At 59.7% G+C, this 23,080-nt stretch overlaps 1 protein-coding gene across 1 annotated transcript in view; it reads right to left on the bottom strand.

Moving 5' to 3' along the window:
• Positions 1 to 472: 472 nt before the first annotated feature.
• Hmcn2 (hemicentin 2) overlaps positions 473 to 23,080 on the bottom strand; it is a 120,163-nt gene continuing 97,555 nt past the window's right edge. Inside the window, exons 78-98 of the mRNA XM_042680875.1 lie at positions 21,834 to 21,941; positions 21,476 to 21,610; positions 21,181 to 21,315; positions 19,401 to 19,591; positions 17,801 to 18,014; positions 16,224 to 16,358; positions 15,262 to 15,452; positions 14,686 to 14,767; positions 12,862 to 13,131; positions 9,839 to 9,988; positions 8,469 to 8,606; positions 8,255 to 8,376; positions 7,738 to 7,975; positions 6,346 to 6,408; positions 6,120 to 6,242; positions 5,637 to 5,771; positions 4,823 to 4,951; positions 3,340 to 3,660; positions 2,731 to 2,850; positions 1,549 to 1,675; positions 473 to 818 (exon numbers count right to left, since the gene is read on the bottom strand). Coding sequence (XP_042536809.1) covers positions 473 to 818; positions 1,549 to 1,675; positions 2,731 to 2,850; positions 3,340 to 3,660; positions 4,823 to 4,951; positions 5,637 to 5,771; positions 6,120 to 6,242; positions 6,346 to 6,408; positions 7,738 to 7,975; positions 8,255 to 8,376; positions 8,469 to 8,606; positions 9,839 to 9,988; positions 12,862 to 13,131; positions 14,686 to 14,767; positions 15,262 to 15,452; positions 16,224 to 16,358; positions 17,801 to 18,014; positions 19,401 to 19,591; positions 21,181 to 21,315; positions 21,476 to 21,610; positions 21,834 to 21,941 — 3,473 coding nt within the window. The remainder of the gene's footprint in view (positions 819 to 1,548; positions 1,676 to 2,730; positions 2,851 to 3,339; positions 3,661 to 4,822; positions 4,952 to 5,636; positions 5,772 to 6,119; positions 6,243 to 6,345; positions 6,409 to 7,737; positions 7,976 to 8,254; positions 8,377 to 8,468; positions 8,607 to 9,838; positions 9,989 to 12,861; positions 13,132 to 14,685; positions 14,768 to 15,261; positions 15,453 to 16,223; positions 16,359 to 17,800; positions 18,015 to 19,400; positions 19,592 to 21,180; positions 21,316 to 21,475; positions 21,611 to 21,833; positions 21,942 to 23,080) is intronic.

The following is a 23,080-nucleotide window of genomic DNA, read 5'->3' as shown; positions in this document are numbered from 1 at the left end:
GGTGCGGTGTCCCGGGGTGGGGGTGCAGGGGGGGTGGTGTCCCGGGGTGGGGTGCAGGGGGGCGGTGTCCCGGGGTGGGGTGCAGGGGGGGCGGTGTCCCGGAGTGGGGGTGCAGGGGGGGCGGTGTCCCGGGGTGCGGTGTCCCGGGGTGGGGGTGCGGTGTCCCGGGGTGGGGGTGCAGGGGGGGCGGTGTCCCGGGGTGGGGGTGCAGGGGGGCGGTGTCCCGGGGTGGGGGGTGCAGGGGGGCGGTGTCCCGGGGTGGGGTGCAGGGGGGGCGTGTCCCTGGCCGTCCCCCCCCCCCCCCGTGTTCTGGGTCAGGTGTGGAGGGGCTCCGGGCTCGGCAGCGCCGTCCGGGGGTCAAGGCTGCCGGCGGGCCGTGTTTGCCGAAGGCCCGGCTGACGCACGCGGGCCCGCGGGGTCACAGGCCGCCCCGGCCGCCCGGCGGCGCAGGGGGGGCGGCGGCGGCGGCGGCTCAGTACGGGTAGGGGGAGACGGCGATGAGCAGCACGAAGAGGCTCTGCCGGCGCGGCGCGGCGGCGCGCACCGTGAGCCGGTGGAGGCCGGGCCGGGTGAGCGCGCGCCGGGTGTAGACGGCGCCCTGGCCCGGGCGCAGCGGGCGCAGGGCGAAGGGGCTGCGCGGGTCGGGCTGCAGCACGCGGAGCTCCGTGCGGTTGGCGGGGACCCCGGCCTCGGAGAAGGCGGCCAGGCGGGCCACGTCGTGCCGCGCGCGCACGCCCAGCGGCAGCGGCAGCAGCCGGTACTGCAGCGTGGACGCGCCCTGGGCGCTGCAGTCCTGCGAGCAGCGGCGGAAGCAGGTCCTGCACGCACGCACGGAGGGACAGACGGACGAGAGACAGACAGATGGAGCCCCGGGGCCGGGGGGGGGGGGGGCAGCGCCACCCCCTCAGACCTCGCCTGCGCCCCGCAGCCCCGCGCCCCCTCCTTTCCCACCGACCGCCGCGCTGTCCCGACCCCCACCGCGCGCTCTATCCCCACAGCAAGCCGCTCAGAGCCCCCTCCCCCAGGTCCTCCTGGGGAAACTGAGTCATCCACCGTGTCTGCAGTGCGGGGGTGGAGTTCCAAGACTCGAGTTCAGCCTTGCCCAGCCCTCCCTCCCTCCCTCCCTCCCTCTCTCCCTCCCCCCTCCTTCTCCAGATTGTAAAATTCAGTTAAGCCCCCAGGCCCGCTGGGAAAGACTTCCAGTGGCCACAGAACCTCTGCCAGGCCTGGGGTTCAGGGATATCTCTGGTTGGGGTGTGTGTGCATGCACATGTGTGTGCAAGCTCGTTTGTTCCCCTCTGAGCCCCAGTGCTCCATGCACAGCTACCTGCACCCCCCCCTCCACCAGGGAAGGCGGCGTCAGGGGCGCTGGACCCCGGCGTGGCATAAGGCTGTCCCCCCCAAGCTCCCAGGCCCAGGGGTGGTGACCCGTGGCCTCCTGGAGCCCTGGGAGGCCTTGGGGTGGGGAAGGGGGTCCCGCTGGCCAGCACAGCCCCTGGCAGACAATGTGCCACCCCCGGCTCCCGTCCCATCCGGCTCGGCCCTTACCCGGGGCTGGGGCCCTGCCGGTAGGTGGCGGGGCACGGCGTGTCCACACACTGGAAGCTGCCCCGGGTGTTGAAGCACATCTGGCCGGGCCCGCACTCCACGCGCTCCTCCTCACACTCGTTGATGTCTGGCCGGGGCGTGGCAGGAGATGGGGAGATGGACCCCCGGGGAGCCAGGAGGGGAAGGCAGGGGTGAAGGAGCAGGGGCTAGAGGACCCGCCGCCGCCGGGCAGCCCCTCACATCCCCCTGGGGCCTGGCGGGAGTTGGGGGAAGAGTAGAGAGTGGGGCCATCCACTGAGCCCCATGGCAGAGGGAGGGGGAGACAGGAAGGGCACCCGGCCGCCGGGGCCCGCTGCGTCTGCGCCTACAGCTCCAGCCTGTACCCCGTGTGCATCAGGAACAGTAGACCCGACATGGGGGTTGGAGGACATTAAGCCTGCCACCATGGGCTGGGAAGGTGGCTCAGTGGTAGAGCGCTTGCCTTGCATGTATGAGGCCCTGGGTTCGATTCCTCAGCACCACAGAAGCAGAAAAAGCCGGAAGTGGCGCTGTGGCTCAAGTGGTAGAGCACTAGTCTTGAGCTAAAAAGCTGAGGGACAGTGTCCAGGCCCAGAGTTCAAGCCCCATGACCACCACCAACAACAACAACAAAAAGATTGCCACCAGCCGCACACCTGGCTCACACCTGTAAGCCTAGCTATTCAGGAGGCTGAGGTCTGAGGAGAGTGGATTGAAGTCCCAGCTGGGGCAGGAAAGTTCATGAGACTCATCTCCAGTTAACCAGCAAAAAGCCAGAAGTGGAGCTGTGGCCCAAGTGGTAGAGTGCCAGCCTTGAGCATAAAAAAGATCAGGGACAGTACCTAGGCCCTGAGTTCAAGCCTAGTGCACACACACACACACACACACACACACACACACACACACACACACACACAGCCAGCAACTGCCACTGTGCCCATCTTCTCAGGCCTCACTTCAGCCATCTGCAGGGGTGCAGTGTGACTGTGCGAACCCCTAGAAGGTTGAGGCTCAGAGAGGTAGAGGAAGTTTCCTAGAGACCCACAGCAGAGCTAGACTGGCCCTGGAGGGAAGCTTTGAGTCTGCCCATGTGGCCTGAGGCTCTTGTGTGGCCTGTGGGCCACACCTAGCTGGGGTCTGGGGGGGTTTCTGGGCACCGCTCACCCTGGCAGGTCTTCCCGCTGGGGAGGAGGCGGTAGCCGGAGGGACAGAGGCACCGGTAGCTGCCCTCGGTGTTGTGGCAGGCGTGCTGGCACAGGCTCCGCACTCGGCACTCATCGAGGTCTGGCAGGGAGGGGGGCAGAGACACGCTGAGTCACACACACACGCCTGCCCACGGGCTCCGGGGCAGGCCAGAAAGTCCCTGCCGGGAGCCGCCTGCTCGCCAGCCTGCCGCACTCAGCCCCTGCGCCACAAGTCCCCGAGCTTGGGGAGATGGGAGGCCTCACCTCGTATGACCTGGGGCTCCAGGCAGCCCCCCTCTCCCCCCACAGCCCCTGGAGCCAGGCAGGCTGCCTCTGCCTTGTCCCCTCTGTCACCCTGTGTGGCTTTAAGCTCCAGGAGCTCTCCTGACCCTAAGTCTCTGTTCCTGCCAGTCCCTCTTCACTCCAGCATCACTATCTGGAACATTCTGGCCCTCCCTCACTGTTTTACTCCGCGTACCTGCACAGCCAAGGCCGAGCACCTCCATGGAGGAAGCAGGCACCCCACGCTGGCCTGTGAGCTCCGAGCCCAAGGCTCAAGGGCGAGTGAAGGTGGGGTGATCTGCCTTACCTGTGCAGATGCCGTTCTGCCTGATGAAGCCAGGGGGGCACCAGGCCCGGCCTGGGCTGCTCAGGGCTCCTTGACCTGGCCGGAGGGAGAGCCGGGCATGGTAGGCGCCGCCTGGGGCTGGGGCTCGAGGCCGCAGCCAGGGCACCCAGGGCCCCCGATGGCTGACGGTGGTCACGTTCTGCTCGCTCTGCTCCAGCGGGATGCAGGCCTTGCCGTCCCACAGGAGAGCCTGGCCCGGCGGGCACAGACAGCGGTACCCGCCCTGGAGGTTGTAGCACTGGTGGGCGCAGGGCCTGGGCAGCTGCAAACACTCGTTGATATCTGCGGAGGGGAAGGGGCAGGGGGCGGCGGTGGCTCAGAGTTGCTTTTTGTTGTTTTGTTTTGTTTTTGGTACCAGTCCTGCGGCTTGAACTCAGGACCTGGACACTGTCCCTGAGCTTTTTTGCTGAAGGTTACTACTCTACCATTTGAGCCACAGCTCCATTTCTGACTTTTCAGTGGTGAATTGAAGCATCTCATGGGCTTTTGTGGCCAGGCTTTGAACTGTGATCCTTAGATCTCAGCCTCCTGAATAGCTGGGATTATAGGGGTGAGCCACTGGTAACCAGCTTCAGGGTTATCTCTCTCTCTGTGATAGGTGAGGGGGTCAGTACTGGGGCTTGAACTCAGGCCCTCAAACTCTTACTTGGCTTTTTCTGCTCCAGGTTGGCACTCTACCACTTGAGCTACACCTCTACTTCTGGCTTTTTGCTGCTGAACTGGAGACAGCAGTTTCACAGGCTTTTTTTTTTTTTTTTGGGTCTGGTCGTGGGGCCTGGACTCTGGGCCTGGGCGCTGTCCCTTAGCTCTTCAGCTCAAGGCTAGCGTTCTACCACTTGAGCCACAGCACCACTTCCAGCTTTTTTCCTTTTGCTTATGTGGTGCTGAGGAATCGAGCCCAGGGCCTCAGGCATGCAAGGCAAGTGCTCTACCACTGAGCCACCTTCCAAGCCCCAGATTTTTTTTTTTTTTTCTGGGCTGGTTTTGAACCATGTTCCTCAGCTCTCTACCTCTGGAGTCACCAGTGCCTGACTAGCTCAGAGTTCCTGCAGCTGGGCCATGCCAGCCTTTCCAGCCCATGCCTCCAGGGAAGCCAGTGCCTCACACAACACAGGGTTGCTCCAGGCTGGCCTACAGGGGACGGGGGCCCTCTTCACCAGCCTTTCCTTAGACCCCAGCTCCGTACTCTGAGACCCACTTTCCCTGCTGGGCGTCCAGCCCTGGGCCCCGGGCATCGATCAGGCCATTTCCTCCCTCCCTCCTTGCTTCTCCAAAGCCCGCTCAGTGACCCCCTCGGGGCTGGGCTGGGGTACAGCAGAGATGGGGTCCTGGTGAGCACAGCTGGTCTCTGCTGCCACTGTGGTCATTTTCAGCACTCACGGTTGCCATGAATACCCCCACCCCAAGCCAGGGCTGCTCACCAGGGTCCTGGGTGGCCCCATACCTAGGCAGGGCAGGCCTGGGCCCTGGAGACGGTACCCCCGGGGGCAGCTGCAATGGTGGCTGCCTGCAGTGTTCTTACAGAGCTGGCTGGAGTGACACTCGTCCAACTGTTCCAAGCATTCATCCACATCTGGGGAGGTGGGTGTGGTCAGGGTGGGGCTTTCCCCAGGGCCCCTCCCCTTCTATATCAGAGGTGGGTGTGGTCAGGGCGGGACTTTCCCCAGGGCCCCTCCCCTTCTACATCAGAGGTAGGTGTGGTCAGGGCGGGGCTTTCCCCAGGGCCCCTCCCCTTCTACATCAGAGGTAGGTGTGGTCAGGGCGGGGCTTTCCCAGGGCTCCTCCCCTTCTACATCAGAGTAGATGTGTTCAGGGCGGGGCTTCCTATAAAGCCCCTCCACCTGGGGCATGTACCACCCCCTCCACAGGTGGGCCTCATCCACTGTTCCTGCCTACTAGCTCTTGTCCACCCCCCAGCTTGAGAGGCATGGAGGAGGACTGGCTTCTGAGTTCAAGGCCACCGAGCTTCTCCTCCCTTGGCCCGTCCCCAAGGAGCCAGGAGGCCTTGCCATCGTGACACTACAGGATGCTAGGTCAGGAGGATCCTAAGGGTCATCCACCCAGCGGTGGCACCTAGGGTTCAGCCTCAGGTCAGCTGATCCACAGCGACAGCTGGGTGTCCCAAGGCTGGGCCCTGACCCAGGGCAGGGGGAGGCGGGGAGGGGCAGCAGAGGTGGCTTCTGTTTGCTCACCCTGACCTGGGGTTTCCCCTTTCATGAGCAGATGACCCAAGGCACAGAAAGGAAAGACCCTGTCACCTTCACAGCTGGCCCCGTCAGCCGCCACCCGGAAGCCAGACCCACAGTCGGGGAGGCAGTGGTAGGAGCCGAGCAGGTTCACGCAGCGCTGGTCCTCCAGGCAGAGGTGGGCCTCCCACGCACACTCGTCCACATCTGGAGGCAGAGCAGGAGGACAGCTGCAGGAACGCACGGCCCCTGCCCCTGCCCCGGCCCGGCTCACCCACACGGGGTTCATCCTGGGTGAGGAGCACAGGACCCCCCGCCCCCGGCCCTCCTCCCCCGCTCCCCTTCCTGCCTCCTGTCTGCCATTCTGCGCTCTATGCGCAGCTCATCAAGAGACCGGAGGGCCCCAGCCTGCAGCTTCCGATGTGAGCTCCAGATGATGCCTGGGCTCCCCGGTGGCCATGGATGCCGTCAGGAGTGGAACGTTTGTCCCCTGGGTCTGGACGCCCTGCTGGACACCCAGGCCATGTTGGAGCGCCGCCTCTCCTGGCCACTCACCTCTGCAGCTCCTGCCGTCCCAGGCCAGGGCGAAGCCTTCCGGGCAGGAGCAGGAGAAGCGGCCAGGTGCGTTGTGGCAGCTGTGGGAGCAGGGGCTGGGGACCCCCGAACACTCGTCCGAGTCTGGGCAGGGAGAGAGGCGGGGTGTGTGCTCACAGGCTGAGCATAACAGGCTGGAGGTTTCCCTTGTTGGTGCCAGAATCGGGGTGGGAGGTGGGGTGCTCACCCGCACAAAACGCGCCCCGGGGGTCCAGCTCGAAGCCCTCTGGGCAGCCAGCGTCATTCTCCTCTGCAAGGGAAAGAAAATGGTCCTGAGGGCATAAAGCTCCCTCCCCTCCCCAGGCCACCTTGGCCTCTGTGGGCTGTACAGGTAGTGGCCCCCGGTAGGCGTGTTCAGGCCCTGTCCTGAGCCCAGCTGGGGTCAGGGGGACACTGCACACTTACACTTGTGTAAGTGTGCCCCCAGGGCCAGGCCCACTCCGGAGAAACCCTAGCAAGAAGTAGAAAGCAAGAGGCATGGCGGCTCACGCCTATAATCCTGGCTACTCTGGAGGCTGAGATTTGAAGATCCCAGTTTGAAGCCAGCCTGAGCCAAAAAGTTTGTGAGACTTTTATCTCTAACTAGCAAAAAGCCAGAAGTAGAGCTATGGCTCAAATGGTGGTGCATCAGCCTTGAGTAAAAAATACACAAAAATAAAATAAAAAAAGCCCCAGTACAAGCACCAAAAACAAAACAAAATAAAAGGTAGCTAATGGAATGTCACATGTGTAGAATTCTGTGTGTGTGTGGTGTGTGTGTGTGCTGGTTGTGGGGCTTGAACTCTGGGCCTGAGCACTGTCCCTCAGCTCTTCAGCTCAAGGCGAGTGCTCTACCACTTGAGCCACAGCGCCACTTCTGGCTTTCTGGTGGTTCACTGGAGATAAGAGTTTCACAGACTTTTCCTGCCTAGGCTGGCTTTGACCCGCAATCCTCAGATCTCAGTCTCCTGAGTTGCTAGGATGACAGGTGTGAGCCACTGGCTCCCAGCGTCTTTGTGGGGTTTAGTGGCAGTACCTGAACTGTCCCCCATCCTGGGAGGCTGGACACATCTCGTTCACGTGCAGATAGAAACAGGCCCAGGGAGGGCCAGGGCCCTGCCCCGAGGGCCCCACAGCTGGACAGCCAGGCCCATGGGATTTGAACCCGACCTCTCAGCTCTATTGTTCAATGTTAGAGCCTGTGGGAATCTCATATAATGCTGATACGCCCCAGTAGCTTTCATAGACTGAGACCTCGGATGGGTTCAGGTGGGCCTCCAGGAGCTGGGGGGGGGGGGGAAGGCTCCTAAGTGGACCCATGGGAATGGAGTATGGGGTGTGGCTGGACTTGAACACCAGCCTGAGGGGTGGAGCAGGGGGCTGGGCCATCCCTTTGAGGCCCCAGGGAATGGCTCTGAGGTTTGGCCCGGAGCCAGCTGAAGAGCTGCGTCCCTATGGAGTGGGGGGTGGGGAGGAAGGAGAGGCTAGCCCCTGGGTTGGGGTGGGGGAGAACAGGGGTGCAAGTCAGCCAGCTGCGTCTGGGCCCCTGGGAGCTTTTAGCCAGAGCCTGGGGGGGGGGGGGTGCAGAGGGGCGGCTCACCGGCTTGCAGGGCTGCGGTTAGCTGGAAGCGCAGGGCCTGGGCCTCGGGGTCGAAGGCCGAGCTGAGGCGGGAGGCGCGCAGGTGCTGCACCAGCCTTGGCTGGGGCCCGCGGGCCTTGGCGTAGCGGATGCTGTGGTTGCAGCGCAGGGCCGCACGCTGGCCGTCGTGGAGGAAGCGCTGTGTGGCGCCCACAAACAGCTGGCCAGGGCCCGTCTGCACATAGCGCTCCTCAAAGTCCTGCAGCATGGTGGGGGGCTGGAGTGGGGACTCCAGGGGTGGGGTGAGAGGCCCCGGGGCAGGTCCCCGTTCTAATCTGCTGTCTCTGAACCCCAGTTGGGATTTATGACCATCTGCTAGTGGAGCTAGAGGGCTCCAAGGGGAACCCTCCCTCCTGGCCATGACCGCGCACCCCTGTCTGCGGGGGGGGGGGGGGGGGGGGGGCGGGGATGGGGAGGGGAGGCGGGGGGAGGGGATTCAGGAGGGGTGGGGCCCGGAGGGGGGAATGGGAAGGCCCACCTGCAGGACAAGCTCCGCCTCCGCCAGGCTCTCAGGAACAGTGCCACGGACCGCCACATCCAGAAGCAGGAACCCGTGGGGATCCAGGCCCCGAGCCGCCTGGGTCAGCACCACCTGCTCCCCTGCAATCCAGGCCCCGCCTGCGGTCAGCTGGGGAGAGGCCCTGGGTTCAGGCCCCAGCCTCCCTGGGGGGGGGGGGAGGACCCCCGTTCACCTGTAGCAAACTCCACATGCGACTCCTGCCAGAAGTGGCCACCTGTCAGGGAGTGGCCATTGAGGGCCACTCCTCTCTCGCCAGCCAGCGCCCAGTAGACGGGGGAGATGGCGACCACCAGAGTCCGCAGCAGAGGTCCTGCATACAGAGGCCAGGCTAGCAGAGGCCTAGGCGTCTGTGGCCTTCTACTACCTTCCAGGAAAGCTCAGCCTTGTGGCGGCCTGAAGTAGTTTGTATATTTATTTAGTGTTAATTTTTTGTTGGTCGTGGGGCTTGAACTCTGGGCCTGGGCACTGTCTCTCAGCTCTTCAGCTCAAGGCTAGTGCTCTACCACTTGAGCCACAGCGCCACTTCTGGTTTTCTGAGTGGTTCTTTTGGAGATAAGAGTCTCACGGACTTTCCTGCCCAGGCTGGCTTTGAACCGTGATCCTCAGATCTCAGCCTCCTGAGTAGCTAGGATGACAGGCGTGAGCCACCGGTGCCCGGCTTTGAAGCAGTTTATTTAATCAGAACCTGGGAAATGGCAAAGTCCAACCTATATTCCAACTGTGACTGTTACTATAATGAGTCTGCAAGAGGGAATGCATGTAACTTGTTGGCAACTCAGCTAAGTTCCGCTAATACAGAAAAAGAGTGACTGGGTTACCATGGGTCTGGGAAGCTACAGCCTGTCTGTAGAGACTGGCTGAACTGAGTTAAAAATCAACCAAGCTGGCTGGGAAGGTGGCTCAGTGGTAGAGCGCTTGCCTTGCATGCCTGAGGCCCTGGGTTCAATTCCTCAGCACCACATAAGCAAAAAAAAAAAAAAAAAAGAAAGAAAAAAAAGCCGGAAGTGGCGCTGTGGCTCAAGTGGTAGAGCGCTAGCCTTGAGCTGAAGAGCTGAGGGACAGCGCCCAGGCCCAGAGTTCAGGCCCCACAACCAACAACAAAAAGAAAAAGCAACCAAGCTTTCCTGACTTACAGACAACTTCTAGAAGAGCCCGGGAGAGGAAAATTGTTCCAAACCACTGGCTTTGAAAAAAGCCAAAAAACTGGCTGGAAATGGAGGAGTTCCAGACCCTCCCGGAACCATCAGGGCCTTCAGCTCTTGTTTTTCTGAGCTCCTGCGGGCCCTCCATCCTGCTCACTTCAGTTTTCTCCTGGTCTGACTGTACATGCAGTGGCTTCTTGGGGTGGGGGTGGGGGAGTGGGGGCGGGGTTTGGGGGCGGGACAGGAAGTCGCCCGCATAGCGGTGCGTGGCGGCTTGAATTGGTCCATTAGAGGCAGTTGGATCTTCTGGGGCATGGGCCTCGGGGAAGCCTGGGGGTACAGCCTTTGCCTCCCCCCGCCCCTGTCGGGCGGGTGTCCACCCACTGGGAACCCCACTGACCCACGTTTGCTGGGAGGTGGCTGACGCTGCTGTGGATGGTGGTGGCTCCAGAGCTCCCCTCCTGTTGGACGCTGGTGTTGAGAGCGGCCACGCCGAATTCCTGACCGTTGATCACCCCAGTCATGCTGCCCCGGCTCCCCCGGGGTTCCCCTGTGTGCGGGAGAGAACAATACTAGGACGCATCCTCTCCACACTGAAGCTCAGAGAGGCAAAGTATCATGCCCGAGGACGCACAGCCAGTGGGTGGTGGAGTCTGCCTCTGCCATCACCTGCGCTGAAGCCCGGATGCGTCAGGCCCCCAAGCTACGCGAAGGGGGCTCATCTATGACATGAAGGCGGGTTGGGGTGGGGTTCAAGGCACACAGGAGACCCACCAGACTCTATCATGCCCAGAGCCACAGTGGCAGGGCCTGGCACGGTGCCAGGAGCCATGACCTCAACATCTGCATTCCTCCAGAGCCTGGCTCCAGCCGCCCCGCAGCTGGCCTGGCCGGGGTGGGTTTTGTCCTGGTGTCGCCAGGCTGGCTAGGAGCAGATGCTTTTCAAGCACTAATCAAAGATCGGACGGAGGCCCAGGGGGCCTGCGCTTCCCCTCTGAGGGGCCATCTGTCTCCTCCAGGCCACTGGCATTCCAGGGGAAGAGAGACAGAAGACAGCCTGCGGCTCCGCTCGCCAGCTCTCAGGGGAAATTAGCAACAAATTGCCCATGGCCTGTCAGCGAGTAACACAAACCACGGCGCGGCCAGGATCCCAAACGGCCACACCAGGGCTTCTTAATGTCAGATTCTAGGAAGCGCGCCCATTTCCTGAGGTTGCATGAAGTCAGCTGAGCTTCTGGGATATTTCTCCTCCACATCCGGGGTCTGGGAGGGACACAGGACCATGACCCAAACCTGCTTTGCTCTCCTCCTCCTCCTCCTCCTCCTCCTCCTCCTCCTCCTCCTCCTCCTCCTCCTCCTCCTCCTCCTCTTCCTTCCTTCTGTTCCTCCTCCTCCTTCTGCTCCTCCTCCTCTCTCTCCCTCTTCCTCTCTTTTCTTCTCTTCCCTTCCTTCCTTCTTTCCTTCCTTCCTCCTTTTCCTTCTATCCTTCCTTCTCTTTCTTTTTTTTTTTTTTTTTGTGCCAGTCCCAGGGCTTGAACTCAGGGCTTCATGTACTTGCTTCCCCTCAAGGTTGGTGCTGTACCATTTGAGCCACAGCTCTGCTTCCTGTTCCTGCTTTCTCTAGGGGATGGGGAAGGACGTGGTGGCTGCAGGGGAGAAGGTGCACGCAGGACCCAGCCACCCTGGAAGGGGACACAGCTGGGAGCTTAGGAGTGACAAGCTGCTGTCTACTTAAGTGGTTTCATCGGCCTTTTGCCCCCTGGAGGCCAGAGCTGGGACCCTCGGGCTGCTGGGGAAGGAGGCGTGAAGCTGGAAAGGAGGGGACAGGCTGATGTCAGGGGCTTTGAAGTTAGCTGGGCATTGGTGGCTCATGTGTGTCATCCTAGCTACTCAGGAGGCTGAGATCTAAAGACTGCAGTACAAAGCCTGCTGGCTAGGAAAGTCTTCAATTACCCACCAGAACCTGTAAGTGGACCTGTGGCTCAAAGAGCTAGAGCTCTAGACTTGAGTGAGTGAAAACCCTTAGAGACAGCAGCCAGGCCCTAAGTTCAAGCCCCATAACCAACAACAATAATCACAACAAAGATGTAGCCTCTAGCTTGGTGCCAGTGGTTCGCATCTATAATCATAGCCACTCTTAAAGGCTGAGAGGAGGATCGCGGTTTTGGGCGCGTCCAGTTTCCCTCTCACCAGTAGCTGGGTGTGGTGAGATGTGCTGTTATCTCAGCCAGAGCTGGAGCCCCCTCCCCCCCTTTTTTTTGGTCAGTTGTGGGGCTTGAACTCTGGGCCTGGGCGCTGTCCCTAAGCTCTTTAGCTCAAGGCCAACACTCTACTGCGTGAGCCACATTGCCACTACCAGGTTTCTGATGGCTTATTGGAGATAAGAGTCTCACAGACTTTCCTTCTGCGGGCTGGCTTTGAACCTTGATCCTCAGATCTCAGCTTCCTTAACAGCTAGGATGACAGGCATAAGCCACCAGCGTCCAGCATCTAGAGCTAGAACTTTAAATAAGAGGATTGCTATCTATGTTGGCCAGGGCAAAAAACAAGGCGATATCTCAAAAATAACCCCTGCAAAAAAGAGGCTGAGGATGTGGCTCAAGTGGTAGAGTATCTGACTTAGCAAATGTGGAGTCCCGAGTTCAAATTCCATTGCCACCGCCAGAAATTAATCAAACAAACAAGTATCACTGTGGAACCAGTTTGAGAATTACAGAATGTTACCCAAGGCAGAAAGCAGAATGGCAGGGTACAAAGACAACCTGCAAATTTGATTTGGATTATAAAAAGTGTATATCTTTTCACACTTAGAGAAATAAAAATTGGAATAATATACTCTCAAATAATTATCTAAGCTATTTGTGCTAATTGGATTATTGGAGAAAATCACTTCTATTGCTTTAGAGTTCTGTATTATCTGGCCTTTCGCTGAGTAGCTCACATGAAGGGAGTAGGGTCGGAGAACAGATGTGGAGAAGAGTTCGGACACTGCTATGTGTGTGGGTAGATTGGTGATGTCTGCTGAGCCAGACGTGGAGAAGGGTTCTGGTGCTATGCATGTGGGTAGATTGGTGATGTCTGCCAGAACAGATGTAGATAAGGGTTCTGGTACTGTGTGTGGGTAGACTGGTGATGTCTGCTGAGACAGATGTGGAGAAGGGTCTGGCGCTGTGTATGTGGGTAGATTGGTGATGTCTGCTGAGACAGAGGTGAAGGGTCTGGTGCTATGTGTGTGGGTAGATTGGTGATGTCTGTCAGGACAAATGTGGAGAAGGGTCTGGCACCGTGTGTGTGGGTAGATTGGTGATGTCTGCTGGGACAGATGTGAAGGGTCTGGTGCTATGTGTGTGGGTAGATTGGTGATGTCTGCTGGGACAGATGTGGAGAAGGATCTGGCACTGTGGGGGCAGGGAGAGCCCATACCTCTCACAACCAGGAGCACCTGGGCCGTGGCAGAGCCCAGGAGGTTGTGAGCGACACATTCGTATGTGCCCGCGTCCCCAGCCTGGGTGCGCTCCAGCCACAGGCTCCCATCCGACAGCATCTGGAGCCGCGGGCCGGCCTGCAGGGGTCGACCTGCCCTCAGCCACTCGATGGTGGGCGCCGGCTCGCCGGTGGCCTGGCACTGCAGCACCACGTCCTCCCCGGATCTCACAGCCACGTCCTGGGGCTCCATTTGGAATACTGGGGCACCTGTGGAGGCCCGGGCAGCACTTAACGATCATCTAATTCTGTTTGCCTATTCCCATGCATTCGGACATAACAGGACCCCAAAGGCTGAGAAAGGCAACATCACAGCCAGCTACGGGCCTGCAGACCGCCTTTATAGGCAATGTTTCTTATAAAAATACTGCTGTGAGCCAGCCCCGTGGCTCACACCTGTAATCCTAGCTACTCAGGAGGCTGAGATCTGAGGATCTTGGCTCAAAGCCAGCCCGGGAAGGAAAGTCTGTGAGACTCTTATCTCCAATAAACCACTAGAAAACTGGAAGTAGGGCTGTGGCTCAAGCAGTAGAGCACTCGCCTTGAGCTGAAGAGCGCAGGGACAGCGCTCAAGCCCAGAGTTCAAGCCCCACGACCAACAACAACAACAAAAAATACTGCTGTGTGCGTGTAAGGATTTTTGCTTTGTGACGGGCTGCTTGCACCTCAGTGTTCCGGTACGATCACACCACTGGGTGATGGCACAGCGGTCCAAGCTCTTGTGCGCGCATGGGATGTTTCCATGACACGTCACCACAACCTGCTCCTCAGAACACATCCCCAGCACGCACGGACGCACAACCATGACCGCATTGCACACAGGTGTCTGTACCGCGCCGTCCCACCATTGCTACCCCAGCCTGCCAGGAAGCAGTCTTTTTTTTTTTTTTTGCGGGGTGTGGGGGGGAGATATCATATTCCACTGTTGGGGATGACTGAGATCTGCGACACCAAGCTTGGATTCCAGGACAAATTGGTTGTTCATAAAGATGAAGTGCCGCCTCCTCCAAAATCTGTGTGTGTGTGTGCGCGCGCGCGCGCGCATGTGTGTGTGTGTGTGTGTGTGCTGATCCTGCAGCATACTTGGAGCCTGGGCTCTGCCCCATAGCTTTTTCACTCAAGGCTGGCACTCTACCACTTGAGTCACAACTCCACTCCCAGTTTTATTTTTGCTGGTTAAAGGAAGATAAGAGTCTCATGGACTTTCCAGCCGGGGCTGGCTTTGACACTGTGTGTGTGGGGGGGGAGGGGCGGGGGGGTAGATTGGTGATGTCTGTCAGGATAGAGAAGGAAGGGTTCTGGTGCTGTGTGTGTGTGGGTAGATTGGTGATGTCTGTCAGGATAGAGAAGGAAGGGTTCTGGTGCTGTGTGTGTGTGGGTAGATTGGTGATGTCTGCCGGGACAGATGTGGAGAAGGATCTGGGTACAGGGAGAGCCCATACCTCTCACGACCAGGAACGCCTGGGCTGTGGCAGAGCCTGGGAAGTTATGTGCCTCAGATCTCAGCCTCCTGAGTAGCGAGGATGACAGGCGGGAGCTACCTGGCTCAGAGAGTGTTTCTGAGGTTTGAGTCATCAGCACCTGTAGGCCTGGTGCTCTGGTTTCTGGGAGTTCAGGAACCCAACCCTGAGTCTCACCCTACATGTCCTAGACTTTACTATGGGTTTCAAATAAAGATTTGTGAGCAGCCTGAGGGCCGCTGTCCCCCTCCCGCTGTGGACAGGAGCCCGGGGGGAGGGGTGAGGGGGAGGGTGTTGGACTCACTCTGGAGCACAAGGGTCAGCACCTTCTTCACACTGCCCACCTCGTTCTCGGCCAGGCACTGGTACTGTCCTGCGTCCTCCAGCTGCAGGTGGCACGGGGGGCGGGGGGAGCGCTCAGGGAGGAGGAGGGGCAGCCCGGGGCAGCGGGGCGTGGAGGGACAACCAGACCAAGACCCATCTCAGTGAGACAGAGTGCGGAGGGCCTCGGGGCACGACTCTGAGCCTGGTGTCTCCTTCTGCTAAGATGGGGGTGCTGCTGCCTGCCCACTCTGCCCTTGCTCATCATATCTTAGGGGGCGTTACTGACTCACACAGGTCACACTCGGGCCGTCTCAGGATTTCTCACTGCTAACCTATGAGTGCATAAGCCCTACTGACTGCCCTGGCTAGGCTGGCACCACCTTTACCCTCTGCAGTCTACCAAGCACCTCCTGCCCCCTCATAAAACTCAGGGTGACCTCCTGCCTGTGATGCAACTCGCCTGCCCCTCCCTCACCCCACACTCACCGGGGCCCATGATTATGAGCAGAGGGCTGTTCCCCACGACCCCGCCCAGTGCCAGGCCCACCCGCCTTGCCTCTGCTCTGCGGATGGTCAGTGAGCCATTCTGGAGCCCGAAACGGAGCCGGCTGCTGGGCAGTGGAAGGCCATCTTTGGTCCACTGGATGTCGGGTGCCGGGTCTCCTCGGACCTCGCAGTCCAGCCGGATGCTGCCCCCTACAGGCTCCACCAGGTAGGAGAAGGCCTCGCCTTGCAGGACAGGAGCTTCTGCAAGGGGTAGCATGAAAGGTGCCGTCAGGAGAGAGGCTCCCTTGAGGTTCAACCTCCATAAATCCATTCCTGAAGGCCACCCAGGGTCCAGGGGCCTCCAGAGGCTCCTGCCAGAGCAGCATGGCTGCCTTATGGGTCTTGAGCACAGGGAACTGAGCTGACATAGTTGAAGCTGGTTGGTGATTGATTAGTGATGCCTGAGACGGGAGCAGGATGGAAGGTGATGCAGTGTGTGTGTGTATGCGTGTGTGTGCGCGCGCGCATACACGTATGCCTGTGTGTACATGCATGTGCATATATGCATAGCATTAGTTCTCACAGATCTCACTAGCTGCAACAGCACCTGCGGGGTACTTGGGAAGGCAGGGAAATTTGGGAAGTGTATATAGGTGTGTGTGTGTGTGTGTGTGTGTGTGCGCGCGCCTGTGGTGCTGACAATCTCATAGACTGTTGGATGCCCTGTGTTGGATCTCGCCCTTCCTGACGCTGAGGTGAAATCCAGGGAGAGCTATGACTGTCTCGGTGGTCTGGGTGGCTCTTTTGCTCCTTCAAACCCTACCCATCCCCAGGCTGAGTGGAAGTCTCACCCTGGGGGGCTGGTTTATGGAAGTGGGTGTGGACACTGGTCCTTGGGTTTTACAAAGTGTCCCAGGGGACAACTGGGGTGGAGAGCCACTCCTCAGAGCACGGGGCTGCGGTTTCGTGGCACAGCAACGCATTGGGCTACACGGAGGCCTCGCGGGGCAGGCCCCGCGGGCTCCTGCCTACCCTTCACGTGGACGAAGCTGACTGTCTGCACACGGCCCACTCTGTTCTCAGCCCAGCACGTGTAGGCCCCGCTGTCCTCCCTGCTGACGGCCGCCCGCTTCAGGGTGCTGCCCCCGTCCTGCTCAGACACGCCCTCTGTGGTGGACAAAAGAGATTTCCCAGGGCTGAGTCCAGGACTAGGGTCTCTGGACCCTCACTGAGAACTCGGTACCCGGCAGTGCTTAAACACGGTCCTGGACTCAGGCATGAGGGGTGGTCTCCATGGGTGGTGGGCTGACTGCGTCAACCTGTTCCCAAGAGTTACAGGCCATAGACATGGGGTTAAGAATCTGCCTATCGAGCCGGGCGCTGGTGGCTCAGGCCTGTCATCCTAGCTACTCAGGAGGCTGAGATCTGAGGATCATGGTTCAAAGCCAGCCTGGACAGGAAAATCCACAAGACTCTTATCTCCACTTAACCAGCTTTTTATTTATTTTATTTAATTAATTAATTTATTTTGGGTCTGGTTGTGGAGCCTGAACTCGGGGCCTGGGCGCTGTCTCTCAGCTCTTCAGCTCAAGGCTAGCGCTCTACCACTTGAGCCACAGCGCCACTTCCGGCTTATTTCTTTTTGCTTATGTGGTGCTGAGGAATCAAACCCAGGGCCTTATGCAGGCAAGGCAAGCGCTCTACCACTGAGCCACCTTCCCAGCCCTTGTTTTTTTTTTTTTTTTTTAAAGCTGAAAGTAGCTTAAGTGATAGAGCACCAGACTTGAGTGAAAAAGCCAAGTGAGGGTGTAAAGCCAGGTTCAAGCCCCAGTACTGGCAGAAAGAAACTAAAACAGAATCTGCCTGGTACCTGGTTTGACGATGAGTTTGGCAGAGGTCACGGCGGGTCTCTGAGGTAGATGAGGGACCTGCTCAGGTTTCCTGCCCCATGGAGGCAGGGAGGTGTGGCGCAGGGGGCACAGCTGTGGCCTGGGGCTAGGACTGGCTGGCGTTACATTCTTTTTTTTGTTACATTCTTTTTTTTTTTGGTCGGTTGTGGGGCTTGAACTCTAGGCTTGGGCGCTCTCTCTCAGCTCTTCAGCTCAAGGCCAGTGCCCTACCACTTGAGCCACAGTGCCACTTCTGGTTTATTGGAGGTAAGAGTCTCACGGACTTTCCTGCCCGGGCTGGCTTTGAACCTCAATCCTCAGATCTCAGCCTCCTGAGTAGCTAGGATGACAGGAGTAAGCCACCAGGTGCCTGGCTCAAACGTTGCATTCTTTTATTTTGGCCAATCCAGGGTCTTGAACTGTGGGCCTGGGGACTGTTCCTGAGTTCTTTTTGCTCAAGGCTAGCACTCTACCATTTGAGCCACGGCACCCCTTCCAACTTTCTCTGTCATTAATTAGAGATAAGAGTCTCACGGACTTTCCTGCCTGGGCTGGCTTCAAACTACAATCCTCAGATCTCAGCCTCCTGAGTAGCTAGGATGGCAGGCGTGAGCCGCCAGCGCCTGGCTGGTACTGCATTCTAAAGCAGGAAACTATCATCTGCAGTGGAGACAAGCGGCAGCAGGCACTGATTGAGCACCTACTGTCTTCCCACCAGACCTGTGACCGGCCGGTCGTTGCGGGTCCAGCTGATGCGGGGCGTTGGGCTGCCCCGAGCCGCACAACGAAGCCACAGCTGGTCCCCAAGGCGCAGGCTGCGGTCTCCGGGCAGCGTGGTGAAGACAGGCAGGGCCAGGATGGTGAGGTGCACGCGGCGGCGGGCACGGCCCACGGCGTTCTCGGCCGTGCAGGTGTAGGTGCCTGCGTCCTGGCCCTGGGGGGGAGGCAGAGAGAGGCATCAGCCTGAGATCCACTCCGCACGGTCCCCAGGGTCCAGCGCCCGGCCATGGCCACTCCGCCAGCGCACGAGCGCTTCCCGTCATTGCCATTCGGCCGCCACTTTGCCACCCAAGCCCTGCCGCGGGGCAGGACGGCACCAGGCAGGCCTGTGTTCCGATCGCCGCCGTGTGTCAGGCCTGATCCGCCCTACTTTTGGTACAGAGAGGATCTGAGCCAAGTTTTGGGGTGCATCAGAGCAGGGCCAGTGTGCTCCCCGCTGCACAGCCGGGCCCGGTGGGGCAGGGTCTGAAGCCTGGGGGACTCCCGCTCATGAGTGAGCCCTGCCCGTGTTCGTCACCATGCAGCTCCCTAGCCATCGGGAGAGCAGCTTTCTGTGGTGACAGAAGCTGCTCGGCCCGGGGCTGGCGGCTCGCACCTGTAATCCTGGGCACCCGGGAGGCTATGATCTGAGGATGGAGCTTCAAAGCCAGCCCAGTGAGGAAAGCCCAAAGGATTACTATCTCCAATCAACCAGCAAAAAGCTGGAAGTAGGGGTGTGACTCGAGGGTAGGGTGCCAGCCTTGAGTGAAAAAGCCAAGCTGGAGTGGGAGGTCTGGAGTTCAAGCCCTCACATTGGGGGAAACTTGGGGAGAAAGGGATCAGGGGTCCCATCGATCCCAGCCCTGGCTCAGTAACTTCCTGACCACGGGACATTCGGTACTGAGGTTGGGGTGGAGGACGATGGGGTGGCCCACCCAGCACATGTCCAGGTTCAGTTCTTTTTTTGTTTTTGGTCAGTCGTGGGGCTTGAACTCTGGGCCTGGGTGGCTGTCCCTCAGCTCTTTAGCTCAAGGTGAGTGCTCTACCATTTGAGCCATAGCGCCACTTCCGGTTTTCTGAGTCATTTATTGGAGATAAAAGTCTCATGGACTTTCCTGCCCAGACTGGCTTTGAACTGTGATCCTCAGATCTCAGCCTCCTGAGTAGCTAGGATGACAGGCGTGAGCTACTGGTGCCTAGCTCAGTTCTGATTTTTTTTTTTTTTTTTTTTGGTGGTGGTCCTGGGGCTTGAACTCAGAGCTGTCCCTCAGCTTTTTTTGTTTGCTCAAGGCTAGTTCTCTACCACTTGAAACAAAGCCCCCCCCAAAAAGAAGAAACAAAGCCCCCACTTCCGGCTTTTTGGTAGTTAATTGGAGATAAGAGTCTCACAGACTTTCCTTTGAACCTCAATCCTCAGATCTGAGCCTCCTGGGCAGCTAGGGTTACAGCTGTGAATCACCGGCCCCCGGCCAGGTTCAAATCTGACTCCGGCCTGTTGGCTAGTGAGTGAGTCAGGACAGTGTCCCGGGCTTCCCCAGGCAGCTGCTCCTGGGCCGCTCACCTCCGAGTTCTTCACCAGCAGCTCCCCGGAGGGCTGGATGGAGAACCTGCCCTCAGTGCCCGCCACGGGCTGGCCATCTTTCTCCCAGGTGATGTCGGGATCGGGGTTGCCCCTGGCCGTGCAGGGCAGGAGCGCGTGGGAGCCCTCGGCGGTGGACAGGTCCGGGAGGCCGCTGTCGATCACGGGGGGGACTGTGGGGAGGGGAGAGGGTCCCAGTGGAGGCTGAGCTGGGGTGGCCCTTTCTGGTCCTCCTATCCTGCTCTCCTTGGCCTCCTCGCCCCTCCCCGGTCAGCTGTCCTGCAGCTGCCCAGCCCTGTCACTGCAGGGCTCTGAGCCGGGTGCAGCCGTGCCAGGGTGGCTGGTGCACCTGCCCACGTGTGCAAGCATGCACACAAAAACACACGGCCCATGTGGGCACAGACTCTGCATGTGTGGCCGTTTCCGGGACCAAGAGCAGAGCTATCACGGAGCCCACACGTGCCCCTCACTCTGGGAGCTCCACGGCGGCAGCGTGGATCACAGGCGGTGCGTGGAGGTCCCGGCTGGTGCACTTGGTGTAGGACTTGTCTGGGACGAGCACCAAGCACCACTGGGGAGGGGACACGGAGCTCCCTGAGCCTCCCGGTTCACAGCCACGTCTGACCTCTGCCCCGCACAGCAACAGCCACGCAGGACCCCCTGCCAAGCAGGGCCCGCGGCACACTGGGCACTTTGAGCGTGCCAGGCCCTGTCGGTGTCACGGGGACGTGGCAGTGACTAAGGGAGAAGCCTGTGCAGAGGGACACGCCTCAGCGTGCCGCTGCTCACGCCTGTGATCCCAGCTGCTCAGGAAGCTGACAGCTAAGGATCATGGTACAAAGCCAGCCTGGGGAGGAGAGTCCAGGAGACTCTTACCTCCAATGAACCACCAAAAAGCCACAAGTGGAGGTGTGGTTCAAGTGGTAGAGCACCAGCCTTGAGCAAAAAAAAGCTAAGTGACAGCACCTAGCCCCAGGTCCAAGCCCCAGTACTGACACACTCATGCATACGTGCACACGCACACACACATGCACACGTACACACACATGCATATGTGCACACACATGCATACCTGCACACGCACACAGGCATGCATGCACACGCACACACATGCACACGCACACACATGCACACACATGCATACGTGCACATGCACACATGCATACGTACACACGCACACACACATACGCGTACACACATGCATACATGCACACATGCACACGTGCACACGCACACACATGCACACACATGCATACGTGTACACACATGCACACGCACGCACACGTGCATACATGCACACACCCACACACATGCATACGTGCACACACCTGCATACGTACACACATGCACACGTGCACACGCACACACATGCACACATGCATACGTGCACACACATGCATACGCACGCACACATGCATACATGCACACACATGCATGTGCACACACATGCATACGTGCACACACATGCATACGTGCACACACATGCATACGTGCACACGTGCACACGCACACACGTGCACACATGCACACGTGCACACGCACACACGCACACACATGCATACGCGCACACACACATGCATACGTGCACACAGAGGACAAAAAGAAATGATTACTGTCACCAAATCCTAATGAAAGACAGAGCTGGACCAGTGTCCCCAGAGGGGCCAGACCAGGCTGGGGAGGGGGTGTCCACGCAGCCAGGCTGCCGGCAGGAGGAGAGAGATCTTCCGGAACCATCTGTGTTGGCCCTGCCCGGGCTCACCTAGCACCCGCAGCCGTGTCTTCCCCACTGCGCTGCCCACGCTGTTCTGGGCGACGCATAAGTAGTTCCCAGCATCTTCCGGGCTGGCGTGGACGATCCGCAGGTGTCCGCTGGGCAGGACCTGGGTGCCCGCGCCTGGGTGGGGAGGGGAGTCTGGGGCCGGGCGGCGGGGGTGCGCGGCAGGCCCGACTCTCGGAGAGAGTGGGGGGAGTGCAGGCTCTGTGGGGGGGGGGGCCCTGAGGGTGCTGTGAATCTCGGGGGGGGGCCCACTCCCCTCCCCTCCCGGGGGCCTCACCTGCCTGGATGCTCAGCCCCTCTTTCTGCCAGGAGATGGTGGGCGGGGGCGCCCCCACGGCCTCGCAGGGCAGCAGCGCCTCCCGCGCCTCCAGCGCCTCCACCACGCTGGGCAGCGGCTTCACCACGGGAGAGGCTGGAGGCAGAGGGGACCGGAATCCTGCGGCCTTCCCCCCACCAGCCGCTCCGCGGGACGCCCCCGAGGGCCTCCGCCAGGGAATCAGAGCAGGGGAGGCCGGGCAGGAGAGGCTGGGGCCTTCCCTCCGTTCCCAGCCCCACCCACCGCCAGGTCTCCATCTGCCCCCCCTCCCCCCTCCCTCGGGTGCGCCCCCTCCCTTCCCCCCTCCCCCCCACCTCACCTTGCACGGTGAGGGCCACGTGCTTGTGCGCCACGCCGGCAGAGTTGTGTGCGGTGCAGGTGTAGCGGCCAGTGTGGATGGGGAGGGCATGCTCGATCTGCAGCGCTCCTGTGGGGGGGGTGCGGGTGCTGAGGGGACGGGGGTGGGGGGGTGGGGGGGTGGAGGAGGTGGCGGGGCTCCCGGGAAAGCACGGGAACCTGAGTTCTGCCTGAAAGCACAACCAGGGAAAAGTCCCTTCTACTCTCGGCCTGTTTCTCCATGTGGACAAGACAGAATTAGAGAAGGTGGCCTGTGGAGCCCCCCCAGGCTCCACAGACCCAGAATCCCAGGCCCCAGAGCTCTGCCCCCTGCATTGCTCACCTCCTCCGGGAAGCCTCCCCAGATTTCCACCTCCTCTGCTCTCTGAGCAACAGTGAGCACCCCCTCAGCCTCTTGGCCTCCAGGGCGCATTCTGACTTTTGAGCAGAGAGCTTTCTAGTGTCTTCTGGGGGCCTGTGGGTGGGTCTGGGGAAGGGAAGGCTGCTGGCCTCGGGGCTGGCCATGGTTATGACCTGCCTTGTACACTGGGCTTGGCTATGGCCACTTATTGGAAAAAACGTTTCTACCACCGCTAAGGAGTCTGCAAACCACACAGCTGTCCGGCATCCCAGATGCTAAAAGATTTCACCAACTTACAAACATACATTTGATTTCGAGGCTCTGCATAAAGTCACTAACCTTCCTTTTAACAAAGACATTTCAAAAGACCACCATCTTGGCCACATGAGCCATCGCGGCTCACATTTGTAATCCTAGCTACTTGAGAGGCAGAGATCAGGAGGATTGTAGTCTGAGGTCAGCCCGGGAAAAACAGCACTCTCAAAAATAACCAGAGCAGTCAAGCACCAGTGGCTCCTGTGTGTCATCCTAGCTACTCAGGAGGCTGAGAGGATTGCAGTTCAAAACCAGCCCAGGCAGATAAATAAATCCAAGAGACTCTTATGTCCAAGTAGCCAACAAAAAGCTGGCAGTAGAGTGTGGCTCAAGTGGTAGAGCACCAACCTTGAGTGAAGAAAGCTCAGGGACAGTGCCCAGGCTTTGAGTTCAAGCCCTAGTACCGGTATAAATAAATAACCAGAGCAAAAGAGCTGGGTGCCGTGACTCGCGTGGCAGAGCCCTGTGTCCAAATCCCAGAACTGCCGAAAGGAAATAAGAAAACATCACCACCCGCGATTGCCTTTTACTTCATCAAAGAAAGGGACTCTCTG

This window comes from Dipodomys spectabilis, unplaced genomic scaffold (genome assembly GCF_019054845.1).
Source record: "Dipodomys spectabilis isolate Male_0828 unplaced genomic scaffold, ASM1905484v1 ptg000067l, whole genome shotgun sequence".
Classification (NCBI taxonomy): Eukaryota; Metazoa; Chordata; class Mammalia; order Rodentia; family Heteromyidae; genus Dipodomys; species Dipodomys spectabilis.
This window is presented reverse-complemented; position numbering and strand designations above follow the sequence as displayed.